Here is a 14,908-nt window from a genome sequence, read left to right as displayed (position 1 = left end):
GGGATGCTCGCCTGTTCCGTTGCTACTTTCTTCACTATCCTTGGCTGGCGGCTTTTCTGGCGAGCTCTTCGCCGTCGTCTCGGAAGAAGACTTTGATGAACCGGCAGATGTGGAAAACGGTCGAGAGGTTCTGAGCACGGAAAGTTAGTCACACTGTTAGACATGAAACATAGATTTCTACATATGTACAGAAGAATGAAATGAAATCCCCCAGAAAAAAAACCGCCCTCTTATGTACAAAATATGAACAAAATATAGACAAGGAATTATGAATTGCCTGGTACGCCAGCAACTTCAGCGAAGGACTCACTTGGAAGATGATCCCGAGCGGCGAGCATTTGTGTCGTTGAAAGAGTCGGCAAGTTGTTCCAATAATCTAGTTTGTTCTGCCGTCGTAGGTCTGTAAACAGGTTAGAATGTTGTACGCGGGTCAAACAGAGAGCAATATCATACCTTAAAGTGTTAACTTTGAATGTAACACGCAAATCGCCGACTGATCGTCGCTGGACAACAGGCATACCCATGCCGGTCATGGTCACTGTGGTACCCGATTGCGTGGCAGGTGGAACGGTCAAGTCGGCTTCCCCGTCCAGCGTCGGCACACGAACGCGACCACCGAGCGCAGCAGTCGTCATTGGAATCTCGGCAGTATATGAAAGATTCGGACCGTTGCGAGTAAACGACGGATGCGGCTGCACTTTGACTCGGACATACAAGTCGCCGCGGTGAACTCGCACATTTTTGCTCGCCTTTACGGGCGGTGCGTCACCCTCACCGACGACACGCAATCGCATGCCGTCCTCGATACCGGCAGGGATGTCGACAGTCGTGGTACGCTGTGCCTTGGTAACGCCCTGGCCGTTGCACGTACCGCACGCGGAGTTCTTGTCAATGTAGACACCGGTGCCGTCGCACTTGGCGCAGGTCGTGCCAATCGAGAATCCACCGTCGGTCATGTGGATCTGAGTTCCCGTGCCGCGACAACTCGGGCATGTCGGATTCTTTTTGCCGGGCTTCAACCCGCTGCCGCTGCAAGTCTGGCATACAATGTCAGGATTATAGTGAATATCCTTCGAAGCACCTTTGGCAGCGTCCATAAACGGAATCCGCAGAACGACCTCTATGTCGTTGCCACGGTACTCCTGCACAGTCGAACCGCGAGACGAACGACCGGCGCCGCCGGCTGCGCCCGCACCGGCGAATGCGTTAAAGAGATCTTCCATGTTAAAACCGCCCTTGCTGCCGAAACCGGCACCACCGAATCCAAAACCGCCAAAGTTGCTGTATGGGTTGTACTGTCCGCCACCCCCGGGTGCGCCACCGCCGCCACTTTCGTCGAAGGCAGCGGAGCCGTAGGCATCGAATGCAGCCTTCTTGTCCTTGTCGGAAAGAATCTCATAGGCAGCTTGGATATCGTGAAAACGCTTCTCAGCACCCTCATCTTTGTTCACATCGGGATGGTATTTCTTGGCAAGTGCATAGTATGCCTTCTTGATCTCGCCCGCTGACGCGCTCTTGCCGATGCCGAGCGAGCCATATGGATCCGTCTTGCCGTCTAGCGTCACAGCGGTGCTATGGAAGCCGCGAGTCGCAGTGGTCGAGGAAGAGGTGTTGCGAGCCCGACTATTGTTACCGGAGCTCACGGTTACGAAGTCGGCGACGAACTGGCCGTCGCACGTGAGCGCAAACGGAGTGCGCCGGCGCGAAGCCGGCTGCAGCACCGATCGCTGTGACCGTAAGACGAATAACGAAAGCCGTACCGGCCCAGAAGACGTGGTAACGAAAGCCATGCCGACGTTATGCTGGGAGTTGAATGGGAACAGTGCACGAGCTCCAAATCTCTATGGCAGACAATGCGCGCTCGCGAAGAACGGAGTGAAAACTGGGCGGCAAAGACGACAGAGACGCCTCGAGCCGTGCCGTGCACGCCGCAATAGGAGTTCAAAGAGAGGGAAAACGGGAGCGGAAGACGGTGCCTTTGCTAGTGCTGGAGACGCGACTTGACTTCACGAACTTCGTCGCCGCAATAAATTTTGAGTTACCCGGATTAAGACCCCGGCGCAGCTACGCCAGCACAGCGTCACTTGCACCACAACCGCAGCGTTATCGCGGTTCTGGAATATTCCGCCGCGCGGGGCTTGTAGTGCTGCGCCACGGGGTGCGGCGCAGCACTCCGCCACGTCTCGGCCTTAGTCTCCACCCCATCCGGAACACCCCTCCAGCACTATCGTCCTGCTATCGTCACTCCCACTCCTCGTAATACTCCTCCAGCGAACCAGCCATGGCCTCCGACAGCGCTGCTACCACACTCATTGCCTGCGTGGTGCTAGGGTTTTTTCTCGTGCGCTGGCTCATCGCTCCGTCCGCGTCTAGTGACACACGAACACCTTCGTCCGCCTCATCATCCAGCTCATCATCCTCGTCAACGTCCTCTGCGTCATCGCCGTCATTAGCTACTCCGCCAGCATCGTCAATGTTCCGACGGCGGCGACCTGTGACAGACGATATGGTTGACGTCATTCTCGCCATCGCGCCCCAGCTCTCCGTCGCGCAGATCCGTCACGACCTCGAACAAACCGGGAATGTCGAGATCACCATTGAGCGTATTCTCGCCGAGGGCACTCTACCAATGGTGTGATTGATCTTTAATACTGACTATTATTTGCGTATAATTGTTGACAACTCCTCTTTGTTTGTACAGCCGCCTGGCGTCGCGCCACGTCCCCCTCCACCTCAGCTATCCTCGTCGTCTACAGCCCAGAGCAAGCAGTACCCCGATTTGATCAAACGATACAAACTGGAAGATCGAGTTGCTGAAGATGGAAACAGCACTATTCTTCCCACAACTCCTAGCACTCCCGTTTCGGTCGCATCACCCGCCGACAAAGTGAAATGGAGCCAGTCACGAGAGGAGCGACAAACGATGCTACGCAAGCAGCGCGAAGATATGATTCTCAAAGCTCGTCGCAAACTGGAGGCGGATGCCTTTTAGATTCAAGATTATCGTCATTGTTTCGTCAGCAACCCCCATGCTTTCTCTGCGTGCATCGCTCCACGCACATATTACGGTCCTATAGCTCGCTCATCCCGCATGCATCTATTCAATGTCTCAGAATACACATGACTAGCAGCATTCTGAGAGGAAACGAGTAGCGGCTTTGCTCTTGGCAGTATGCTTCCATTGTCTCTCTTTGTATCTGGATCACTCTCCGGCGTCTCCTTTCCGTGTCTCGTTTTTTTGGTGGTCATGTTCCTGTATATCTACACTGCAACAATAGCTTTATATATCACATCATCTACACTGTGGTCTTAATCCACAGGGCCGAAATTTATCAACAAATATCTTAACTTTCTAATTATTAGGACTACAACCAGCGCCTCGGAGCTCTCACGGATATTGTGGCTGAAAACCGAAAAGAGCCACCGCGGATGGCGCTCGAGAGTCTCGGAATTGCGCCCCACTCCATGTATAACTCAGAATAGACCAGAATAACATATCAGATCAGATCAGATTCCGCACCGGCCAATCCACTCGACTAAGCTGTCGTGCCCCCAACCCCTGTTCGTGTTAGCTAAAGCGCACAGTAATCACGCAACCTCAAAATACAAACCTGCAAGGTATGCAAGATACCACGTCAAACTCGCGCCGTCGTCAAGATATGACGAGTTGAAATCAGAAACAGCAAAGAAGTCGTACGCAGCCTCAGGATCAAATAGACCTTCGTTGGCGTAGATAATGCCCTTCCAGCCATCAGTCAAATCAGGGGCAATGTCACCAATAATCTCGTTCCATTCCTGCTCAACAAAGGTGGCGCCACGGATATACGACGACATGGGTGTGATGGGAATCATGTGGATGCCCTGGATGTACTGCGTGTAAGTGCCGAAGTAGGTGGTGTGATCGCACTTGTTTTCAAAAATCTATGCATATTGTCAGAACATGATTTCCATTTAGTATGAATCGTAACTCACAATTCCGGCGACCTTGTTGCCAATAAAGTTCGCTGGCTGAATAGTGTTTGTGTCATTCATCAGAATATAGTCGTTCATCGCCCGTCGCATGATCGCCAGTGTCATAGACGACCGCGCGAGCATCGAATGGTCTCCAATAACTTCCGCCCAAAGTTTGATACCATACGCATGGTGGTAGTCCTCTGATGAAGATTCCTGGTCCTTGCCGTCGGCCGACTCAAACACACCTTTGGCAAGCGAGTGTCCGTAGAACCAATTGAACGAACGCGAAATCGGGAAGTACGTGTCCTCGCTTGACGGATTGGCTACGTCACGCACCAACGAGTTCACGTACGCCTTGTTCTCTGAGACCCACGTACCACCGAGTTCTGTGTCGATCATTCCGATAATCGCAGCGGCATGGATGTGGTATCCGTAGTGGAAGTGGTGATCGTTGTAGTACGTGTTGCCGTAGTCATCGCCAGAGTCGCCGGTAACGATCGACGCGCTTGAGATAACGCCGCGGTAGGTTTCTGTTCGCAGAGTCAGTAACGAGCTCACACAACGGAAAGTTGATCCCACTTGCTATCGTAGTCAAGCGGATACTCCTGCGAGTTGTTCTTGAACACCGCAAACGCCTCTTTCAAGTTTGTGATACAGGTATTCCGAATCGCAGTGTTCTTCAGAATTGAGTGCGCAACATAGCAAATCATTGCAAACTTGTCCAGCGCTTTGCCAGCCGCATACATCGACGTTCCATTGGACTGTGTGACCATGTCCTGCTGTATCTCAGAGACCGCAGCCATAGAAATATATCCCAGCGCCGTGCTCGTGTAGTTCGCACTCTTGCCGGAGATACTGGTCCACGGCGCAAACGAGATGTTTAGCGGCAAAGTTTCAATCATGATAAAGTCGTTGGTTGAGTACGCGGTCATGTTTCCTCGCGTCGGTGACTGCATGAGGAACCCAAGCGAACGGTTTGCGATCGTCGACGAGAACGACGACACATGGTGAGGCAGCGCGAATTGGAGAAGATAGCCAGCGTTATTGGAGCCGCTGGAGGTGAAGTGGATATCAACTTGGCCTGTAGTGCCATGTGCAGTGCCATTGATTGACGCAGACACCGCGTACATTCCCGCGTGATCGTCGTAGTAAGTCTCGCTTCCAGATGCGATCTTGGCGATTTGGATCACCACGCCATCAACGCTCGCGCTCGCTTCGATCGTGGTGCCGCTCGTACGGCTCAGAGAAAGAGATTGTCCGGAAGGCAGAGTCGCGTAGATCGCCCACGTCGTGTCATCACCAAGTGCAACGGTATATTTCTGAATTCCGCTGCGCGGGCTGTCCTCCTTCGTTATCGAAGTGATGCCAACGGTAGAGTCGAATCGGGGAGTGACGTTGTAGTAGATTCCAGTGACAAAACCGGCTCCTTGGACGAGTGGCACTTCGATGTAATGCGTACTATCTTCTGCAAGCACCAGAGTCACAGACAGAGCGTCAAGATCCTCAAGCGTCATGTTCATGCTTGAGTCAAACTCGATGGCGGATAGCGAGAGTGACATCACACCGGAGGCATTTATGTAGTACTCGACGGGATCAGCGTCTGCATCAGGTCCATAAGTCTTGAATAAATCTTGTTAGTCTCTGTGTCCATGACTGATACTGACGAACAATCACTCACTCGCTCGCTTGCCTCGCGGTGGCTGATGCCAAGTCCATAGGTACTGCTCGTACCGTAGTCCCACCACACGCTGTAAGGGTACACGTATGCCGGATTCGTCTGCTCGCCAAGCATCATGTTCGTGTAGAAGTTATTCGTTGGAATGGACGACTTCCCGAGCACGTTTGAACTAATTCCAACAGGCTGCAGCGGATGCGACACGGTAGGAAACGCAGAGTACGGCGCGGTCGTAGCAATGGGTTCAAACATGTTCACGGTAGTAGAGAACGATGTGGGGTAGGTTAACGCGGTAGTCTTTGTAGTCTTCTCGGCAACCACCGACGAAGTGGTAACGGCACCGTCCGCGTCAGCAGTAGCAGCAAACTCTGTCGGAACGACAAGGTGGCTTGTAGCGCTCGGCGCAGCGCTAGCCGCCAGCGCTGCGCACGCAAACAGCACGCATTCTAGCGCAGAGATAAATAAATAGGAATACATCGCGCCCAAAAAAATATAGGTATTAGATAAATATATACGGCGAGGCTGGGCGCGCGGACGCGATCTGGTTATCCAGGCGCTGAGGAGGAAAGGATATAAAAGCGGACTAGCGAGGGTATCAGAAATAGCGAGGGAAGCATAGTGAATGGTGAGCGTTGGAAAAATGGCCGATGAGTTGCGTGTTGAGGTGAGAGTAAACAAACTCGTCAGTCTTCATAGCTCTAGATTTGCCAATTTCGGTCTCATCCTTGGATATTTCGAAAGCAAACACACAAAACGGCTCTGTAAATCAGTCTTAAATTATAAATAGAAACAAATCACGTAAACTGAAAAATGGAGGCATCCTGGGCGCGTCGGAAGTTGGTGCTGGCTGGCCTGCTGTCCGCGCGAAAGACGCCCGCTGTGAAGCACAGAAGGTTCATATCTGCGAGATCCACGCACGTGTATGCACGTTGCCGGTCAATCCAAAGTCACTACACTCATATGCTACTTGATATGACTATTCAAAATGCGTTTATAGCTATAACGTCTTAGAATCATGACGCCGATGTAAACCAGCACGAACTTTGATCGAGTCCGCAAGGCTTCACAGCCATGCCACCTACATTAGAAATGTAGGTGGCAGATCAACACCTAAAGTTCAGTTAGCTGATGTAAGAGATAATATGGAACATGAACACATACTCCAACCGTGGAAGTCATACCGTTTGTCTTGCTGCTGTTGTTCACAGGATCGCCGTCGATGCAGCGCTGCAGGATGTAAACGGATAGTCAAGGATCTAGTTTCTTAGAATATGACTACTGACGGCCCAGTAATTCTCGCAGCTATTATATCGTAGGTGATCGTATCCAAAGATTCGAGTTTCAAAATCGTGTGTTAAAAAGACGTATTGTGAACATGCGTTCCATGACCTTCAAGGAAATAGTAGTGGTTACGGTCTACCTGGTTAGCAAGCAGTGCCCAGATGGGTTGTACAAAATCTGAAATAGCATTACCATAGAATCTACAGACGAAGAGCAATATACTTACGCCACTGGCCACGAAGTTGAAGAGCGTTTTTACGGAGTATGTAGCATTTAGAATGGCGATGATCAAGACGTTCGGACAAGCACTTACAGAATTGTACAAAAGCTTCGACAAAGCGGTAACGTCTACAGTCTTCTGGCCGTATGCCGAAAGAAATTGAAATTCATTCACGGCATCATTAATCGCACCGCACTTGCCTTCACATGCATGGCTGGGTCGTAAATCATAGTCACAGTCGGCAATGTTTCCGAGGCGTATTCCAGATCGTCTAGTGATTTCACTACGAACACGGCGACTCCAAACTCGTATTCCACACAATCTCCCTTGTCTCAATACACGGGCTGCTCCAAGCCATAGTCACGGTAGTACACAGATTCGCCAGTCCGATTAGTGCTCTGGAATCCAAAGTTGTCAGGAATTCATGCGCGTCAAGGTAAGATCGGGGTGTACGAAGTCGACATGCAGCATACGGACAAGCAATTTTGTAATCGCAATTCATCATGTTGGAGGGTCTGTCATTGCAATAAACAATCACTAGAAAAGATTATCCAAAAATTTATGTTACATCTATATCTCTTTCTCCCGAGGGCAAATGCGTATACATTGGACTGTATAGACGATCTCACCTCGTCACAGTTCATTGCGAGTACCAGAAGACAACCTGCGCATTCTCATAAAACTGAGCACAACATCCTAACAAAAATTAGAGATACCGATCGAAGCTGTGGATACAATGGGCGCAACCGTGGCAAATTGTGTGAACAGGCAGGACGCCCGGCACCACCTACCATGAGGACCCTGAACGGAGAACGCGGTTAGAGAGGTATCGTGCGGCGCGCACAACTATGTGTCAAGCGCACCACGAATGAGCGACTCGTTTCTGATCCGCCGGATCTGTCGGTGACGTCATTGTGTATATTTCCATTTTAGGAGTACGCGCTCAAGCGTCTAGGCTTAAGTTGGGGGTAAATCCATTGGGCAGCTTACCGCACAGGTTTCGAGATGTGTGGCCATGCGTTCGCATCAAGGATAGCTGTGGCAACGATGATATAACCATAGACGCCAACCTAGCATGTAGACCGCGAAGCACGTCCTCATTAGTCGCGGAAGGGGTTTAGAGCAGGGGAAGCGTGCAACTTCGGCTTTCGGCGAGCCACATACGCACAGCGCGTTGCTTGGACTCCTAAATAGAAGACGCCTTACTCTGGCGACTATCAGTGTTGGATATGATCTATAAATCCTGCCATAGAACAGGCGGAGAGCAATGGAGATGCGATGAGACGTCGCAAGCGAGAATTCTCCCCTGAAAGCTCAGCCCTGCGCCGACTTACGCGCTGTGCCTGCTCCCGCAATGCCGCCTTATATTCCCACGGGCCGCGCTGCCAGCTCCCGTGGTGAAATCATCGACTCACAGACCTTTCTCGCTTCCGTCTTCTGCGTCACCTTGCCCTCAGCGCCTGTCCCTGTACTGCCGGTCAAAACTTCTGCGCCAGTTCACTTCAACATGCCTTGATAGAGCTGGATGCATCTCATTCGCTTCATCGTCGACAAAGACGTGCAGAAATCTCAGTCAGGTTGGCGTGACCAAGTATCACGATGGTGGATGGTTCATTTTCAATTGCAATAAAGCTGAAGGCAAATGTTTTCTGGCTCTTGTGAGAAAGCCAGTTGAACTTTGGAAAGGTATGTCGATGAATGTGCATTACAAAAGTGTGAATCCGGAATGGCGAATATCCAGGATCTGTTGGTGCTGTGCAGATTGGCGTGACTTGGTCTCAACTGCTGTAATTCCAGATCTCACATCTTGCAGATGTGTGCCCAGAAGAGTGAACAATGCATCCAGAGGTAGTCATCTCGGAGAGTGAGATCAAGTTGGCGATGGAAAATGGAATACAAAGACAATCCTTCGAAGTAAATTGCATGAGTTACAAGCACAAGTCACACAGTTGCATGACCCCGGACAGGAATTTCATCTCCACGACCAGACATTGAAGATGTCATGGCCTCAAGGTAGCAAAAAATGAACTGATCAAATTCCACGTGATGATTTGGACTAGAATCAAGTAAAAGCGAGAGCAAAAGTTTGAAGAGTGCGCATAAGCATGAATTCCAGTCGAAACAGTGGCAGATGAAGATGAATCAGAAGTTGGTGACAACCAGACACACCCTTCCCAGATTCTGTAGAACCAGGAGGAAGCTTGGCATGGCAGGTTCTACAAGAATGACCAGGCTTACGAAAATGGTAGCAGATATCAGGTGAATATGCCTCTGCTCCCACAAGACCAGTAACTGAAGTAGTCACAGTTGCCAAAGCGGATGCAAACAAGTTAACAGTCAATTGAGACTTGATGATATGTGACATGCTACTGAGGTTCATAGAATAAGCGGGACTGAAAGAATAGATGTTGACAACATGGTCACGAATGTCTACTGGACAGCCAACGGTCGAGAGAAGAAGAGCCACAACTTGCACGAGGATGATCCTGCAAGACATTTGGTAGACAAATATTGACATGCAAAAAGAGTCTGATCCACAAGCTCCCAAACAAGGGAGGAAGGTCCGCAAGAGTAGCAACTACGTAAGACAAGTCGTAGGATCTAGAGCAAGTTAGGAGTAAGTCCAAGGCTGTCTGATCTGCTGCTCCAAGAGCACAGACATATACAACAACTGAAGAAGAGAATGGATGAATCAGATCAGTATAAGTCAAGCAGTCAAGAAATTGGGTAACTTGTCCAGCAGTATTCCTCAAAGCAAGCTGAAATTCTGAAGCTGCAACAGAATCCAGATGATACACATTCCAAATAACAGGTGCGCCATGCTCAATATAATCCCAGAGGAAGTCATCATCATTGAAGCAGTCAGAAAGATCAAGGAAAATCAAGTCTCGTAATTAACTTCATCCAGAAGGTTGTGGCCCTACAACATACATCTCTGGTCTCATGAACGCTGGAGCAGCCCAGCTGTAGGTTGATGACCTAAGGCTCTATAACAAACGTGTCAGCAGGATTGTCAACTTGAATGCCAGTCACAGACCAAAGACATTAATTTGCTAATGCAATATTGAGCGTCACTGATACTGCTCTAATGCTTTAGTAAGTTATAAACTTTTGAAGCTTCATATTTGGTTACTAGTATAGGCGGTGTATATCTGAAGGTTACGCAGCAAACCATACTAAACTCGGTGCCAACCTTCTTCTGCACCAATTTTCAGAAATGCGAAATTCAGGCGATTTCTCATGCACTGAATATCTGTAGACCTTGGATAGAGGGGACAAAGTGTATGTACAAAGAGTCTGGAGAGGAAGAGCTGTTGGAGCTGAAGTAAATATTGAATGCAGGTCAGAGAAGTCACGTGTGGCTCAGTTATCACACTGCTGGGAGAGTCTGGACTTGAGCGGCAGCCAACAGCAGCGCACCGGCAGCAGGCCGGTCTGAAACGATGAAGAACGACGAGCGGCAGCACACACACGATGGCGGAGATACGGTGGTGGATGTGCCGTGGGAGGAAGAACATGAGGACACATGGCGCGGCCGGCGCAGCAGGAGCAGGTCGCCGGGGTCGGACAGTCTCATGTCACCGGTGCTCACCCGCACGCGGTCCGCGAGCAGTAGGTTTCTTCAGGAGCACCGGCACGGTCAGCACGAGTCGCTGCTGGGCAGGATCGACGCGCCGGTTGTGCTGCTCGCGTATGATGAGGACGAGGATGCCACGAGCCTGACCACATGCGCTGCGGAGGACGGCGAGGCAGGGTTTGCAAACGGTGGCGCGAGCAGTGAGCCACAGCACAAGAAGAACGGTATGAAAATGGCGTTCATGAACATGGCCAACAGCATCATAGGTGCGGGCATCATCGGACAGCCGTATGCGCTGCTACAGTGCGGCCTCGCCACCGGACTCATTCTACTCGTCTCGCTGACGTTCGTGATCGACTGGACCATCAGGTATGACTTGTGCGTGGGCGAGCAGACGTAAGCTGAGTCGCTGACGGAGAGCAGGCTCATGGTCGTGAACGCCAAACTGAGCGCGACCAACTCGTATCAGGCTACGGTGTCCGCATGCTTCGGGCGTGCGGGATATTTCGCGATATCGCTCGCACAGGGTCTTTTTGCGTTCGGTGGGTCTATCGCATTCACAGTCATTATTGGCGACACGATTCCACATGTTGTACTCGCGATATTCCCGAGATTCGTAAATATTCCGGTGCTGAACTGGCTGACACAGCGCAGTCCTGTGATGGTTCTCGCGATCGCGTTCGTCTCGTTCCCCCTAAGTTTGAGTAAGAACATTGCGAACCTGGCGAAGGCCTCGCTACTGGCGTTGATCAGTATGGTCATTATCATCGTGGCGGTGTTGATCGAAGGCATCCGCACGCCGCCTGACTTGCGGGGCGGCGCGTTTACGCTGCCACTCTTGACGATCAACTCGTCGCTGTTCCAGGGCATCGGCGTGATTTCGTTTGCTTTTGTGTGCCATCACAACTCGCTATTAATCTATGGCGCTCTGCGCAAGCCAACGATGGACCGCTTCGCGCGGGTGACGCACTGGAGTACGGGCGTGTCGATGGTGGCGTGCATGACGCTGGGATTATCAGGTTTTCTTACGTTTCGCGATCAGACGGATGGAAATGTGTTGAATAACTTCCCGGGGACGAACACTGTGATCAACGTTGCGCGGTTCTGCTTCGGATTTAATATGTTGACAACGTTTCCGCTGGAGATCTTCGTGTGCAGAGAAGTTATACTGGACTACATGTACACGACAATCGCGCTGGCTCGAGCGCGCAAGCGTGAGACGGAATACGACGCGCTACAGGTAGCAGCAGTAGTGGCGTCGGAGGTGCAGGAGGACGATCCGATCGATGAGATGGACGAGGAGGAGATGGATATCCGGCCGTCGCTTTTTGCACACGTTGCGACGACGGCGGTGTTGTCTCTGGCGGCGCTGATTTTTGCGCTCACGGTGCAGAATCTCGGGATCGTGCTAGAGGTGGTGGGGTCGACCTCGGCATGCATGCTGGCGTATATTTTGCCACCGATGTGCTACTTGAAGCTCGCGCAGTCGGAGGCGAGCCGACGATGGACGGCGAGGATTGGACCTATTGCATGTGTCACATTTGGAGTTACAGTGATGGTTGTTTCGATCAGCATGAGCATCGCTAAAGCATTTTCATGAGTTCATGAGGCGTAGAGGTAGCCGGTAGAGGTTAGGACTGGATTGTATGATTACGTGTGAGAACACACATAAAAGCATGGTTATAGTACTTTTGAAATAGAAGGAATAAGTTAAGCAGATCGCCTTGAACGCCAGATATACAAAACACCAGATCAACTAATCACGTTATGGCAACGGTGGCCGGGGCAGGTGGCGGGAGGGACACAAGGACAGCGGTGACGTCGCGCTCGGCTGCAGCTTTTTCGGCTGGCTTGAGGGAGCCCGTGAGGACGTCCTTGGTGAGCCGGGTGAGGGAAGAGAGCTGAGGGCGGGCATCGATCAGGAAGGGGTAGTCGTTGAGGAGAACCTTTGTGACCTCGAGCATGTTGATGATGACGCGCACGAAGGTCGAAGTTTCCTCGGCGAAGCGGGCGCGCTCAGCGTGATCGCCGCCACGTCCACGCAGAGCCTGCAGGTGGCCTCGGAGGGAGGTGGAGATCTCGAGACCGATGTCACACATGTGCTTGAGCTCGTCTGACTTGGGAGAGCGCTGGGTGGGAGCGGTTGGCTGTTGTGAGGATGTAACAGGGAGAGTAGCTGCACGGGCAGCCTCTTGCGTGGACATACCGTCGAGAACAAGGGCAAGAACGGTGAGAGCGGCGGAGGTTGCGGTGTGAATGCGGTCGAAGAGTTCCTCGTCGGCCTCAGAGGGCTCAAGGGGGAAATGGAAGGCATAGGGACTGGTGGAGTCGTTCCCGGGCCCAGGAGTCGGCAGGGGCAGCTGACTGAGACCCGGGGTGCCTATGCCGGGGCTAAGCAGTGCAGAGGAGAAGAACACGTTGTTGGAGGTGGGCACGGTCATGGTGGTTGTGATTGGACTAGGCATGCCTGCGAGGGATGTTGGCGATTTGAGCGATGTCTGGATAGGGAGAAAGGAGAGTGCGGGGAGGGGTATGGAGGTGGGCAGCGGCGGCGGAGACTTGAGTTCGAGGGGGCCGGGGACGGGCGTCGATGGTAGAGGGGATGTCGGTAGGAGTGGCTGTGGTTGCGGGAGGGTCGGGGAGGAGAGCAGTGGCGGTGCGGAGGTTATCTGAGGGACCGAAGGCGGCGGTGGCTGGAGGAGAGGAGCAATTGAAGGTGAGGAGAGGGCGGCAATGGCAGCGAGCGAGGGCGTCCGGGAGATGGCGACGGGCATCTGGGCGGTGGGCGGTTGACGCATCACGGGCTGTGGAGGACTGGCTGTGATTGGGGGCGCGGGAGGGGCAGAGGACCCTGGAATGGCGTCCTCTGCAGGAACAAATGCCGACGGTGGCAGACGGGAATCCGCGAGCGCAGGTAGCAACGCAGTCCAGGCATTGCGAACCTCCGCCAACGCGCCATATAAGCTGAGGAAGAAGGCGCGGGTGTGGCGGATGTCGGCATTGGCAGAGAGGAGTACCGCATGGGAGTGCAGAGTGGCGACTATGGCACGAAACGAGGCAATAGCCGCAATGGCGGCGTGTGTGATGGGCTCAACGGCGGATATTGCCATGTTAGGCTTGCGGGCGGAAGCAAGAAGGGCGTCATGGTGGTCGAGAGCGCGAACGAGGGATACGTTGTGAGCGCGGGCGGCATGGGCAAGAGCGAGGAGGGAGTCTCCAAGGAGCCTGTCGGGGACGACGTCGAGGAAATGGAGGAGGGCTGGAAGAAGCTGCGAGAGTGAGAAGAGGACTCCGCGGGCAGCCTCGACGGTGGTTGCGGCCGCAGCGGAGTAGGGCGCGGCGGCGGGGAAGGCGAGACGGACGACGGCGTGGCGACGGAAATAGGCAGCAGGCGATGCGTCGTGAAGATCGTGTGGCGAAGAGCGGGAGGTAGTGGTGGGTATTGGGACGGGGGTTTCAGAGGAGGCCGGGACGGCGGGGGGGAACAAGGCTGCGGAGGCGGCGCCGGACGCGGCGCCTGGGAGGCCGGCGTCGAAGGCGATCTCAAAAGCGGAGTCATGGGACACGCCACGTGCGTGTGCACGATGGTACGCGCGCGTGTGGACGCGGTGCTGCGTGTGCGCGATGGGGGGGAGCGGCGGGTCGTGAAGGGGAGGTGGCGGCGGCGGGCCCTGGGGTGGCACCGCAGGCGTCGTGCGCCGGGCTACCACGAAGCCCATGCGCTTTGCTGCACGCGAAGAGCCGGCAAGAACGGACTCGGAGTTGGAGCGAAGACGCTCCAGCGGCTCCGAGGACATTGTGGTGGGTAGACGAGAACGGGTGATAGAGGGGACGGTGGTGAAGCGCGAGATGGAGTGGAGCGAAGAGCCGACCCACACAACTCATGAGCAGGTACTACAGGGAACTACACTACAACATCCGCTCTTCCATCGCCAGTCTACAGTCGTAACTCATGATACAGCATTGACAACTGTAGCCGCCAAGCGAACCGGAGCCGTCGCGAGAACGGCGCTCCAGATTATATACAGCGGCCGAGGTGAGCACGAAGCAGTGGCGGAGTTTCTCCGCCACAGACCGCTCACGCAAGCCATTGCTCTGCGTCCGGCCATTTGTGCGCTACTTCGCGTGGTGTGTAAACGAATGCGCTTGGTATTCCGGACGGGAAAATGTAAGTAGAGAAAGAGAAGAAAGGAAAAAAATT

At 53.0% G+C, this 14,908-nt stretch overlaps 6 protein-coding genes across 6 annotated transcripts; 2 read left to right on the top strand and 4 right to left on the bottom strand.

The window, feature by feature from the left end:
- Positions 1-11: 11 nt before the first annotated feature.
- V1518DRAFT_417013 (uncharacterized protein) lies at positions 12-1,989 on the bottom strand. The gene is made up of 2 exons (XM_066904177.1): positions 454-1,989; positions 12-400 (listed from the first exon to the last, which is right to left on the bottom strand). The coding sequence occupies exons 1-2, from the start codon at positions 1,788-1,790 to the stop codon at positions 307-309; spliced, it is 1,431 nt and encodes a 476-aa protein (XP_066759437.1). The 5' UTR covers positions 1,791-1,989; the 3' UTR covers positions 12-306.
- A 292-nt stretch (positions 1,990-2,281) lies between these two features.
- Positions 2,282-2,992, top strand: V1518DRAFT_427480 (uncharacterized protein; the record flags this gene model as incomplete). The annotated part of the gene is made up of 2 exons (XM_066906041.1): positions 2,282-2,632; positions 2,702-2,992. The coding sequence occupies 2 exons, from the start codon at positions 2,282-2,284 to the stop codon at positions 2,990-2,992; spliced, it is 642 nt and encodes a 213-aa protein (XP_066759436.1).
- Positions 2,993-3,536: 544 nt separating this feature from the next.
- On the bottom strand, positions 3,537-5,881 carry V1518DRAFT_437972 (endo-1,3(4)-beta-glucanase; the record flags this gene model as incomplete). The annotated part of the gene is made up of 5 exons (XM_066906344.1): positions 3,537-3,559; positions 3,612-3,921; positions 3,973-4,484; positions 4,538-5,573; positions 5,633-5,881. 5 exons carry the CDS (start codon positions 5,879-5,881, stop codon positions 3,537-3,539), a joined length of 2,130 nt encoding a protein of 709 aa, XP_066759435.1.
- Positions 5,882-9,192: 3,311 nt separating this feature from the next.
- V1518DRAFT_405632 (uncharacterized protein) lies at positions 9,193-9,627 on the bottom strand (the record flags this gene model as incomplete). Its single annotated transcript, XM_066901926.1, has 1 exon — positions 9,193-9,627. The coding sequence occupies one exon, from the start codon at positions 9,625-9,627 to the stop codon at positions 9,193-9,195; it is 435 nt and encodes a 144-aa protein (XP_066759434.1).
- Positions 9,628-10,536: 909 nt separating this feature from the next.
- Positions 10,537-12,426, top strand: V1518DRAFT_417005 (transmembrane amino acid transporter protein-domain-containing protein). Its single transcript, XM_066904176.1, has 2 exons — positions 10,537-11,076; positions 11,131-12,426. Exons 1-2 carry the CDS (start codon positions 10,574-10,576, stop codon positions 12,305-12,307), a joined length of 1,680 nt encoding a protein of 559 aa, XP_066759433.1. The 5' UTR covers positions 10,537-10,573; the 3' UTR covers positions 12,308-12,426.
- Positions 12,427-12,467: 41 nt separating this feature from the next.
- On the bottom strand, positions 12,468-14,504 carry V1518DRAFT_437970 (RAM signaling pathway protein-domain-containing protein; the record flags this gene model as incomplete). Its single annotated transcript, XM_066906343.1, has 3 exons — positions 12,468-13,265; positions 13,509-13,976; positions 13,998-14,504. 3 exons carry the CDS (start codon positions 14,502-14,504, stop codon positions 12,468-12,470), a joined length of 1,773 nt encoding a protein of 590 aa, XP_066759432.1.
- Between the last annotated feature and the right edge of the window lie 404 nt (positions 14,505-14,908).

This window comes from Limtongia smithiae (genome assembly GCF_038497785.1).
Source record: "Limtongia smithiae strain NRRL Y-17922 unplaced genomic scaffold V1518scaffold_6, whole genome shotgun sequence".
NCBI classification, from domain to species: Eukaryota; Fungi; Ascomycota; class Lipomycetes; order Lipomycetales; family Lipomycetaceae; genus Limtongia; species Limtongia smithiae.
Note: the sequence above shows the minus strand (reverse complement) of the source record. Positions and strands in the feature narration are given on the sequence as shown.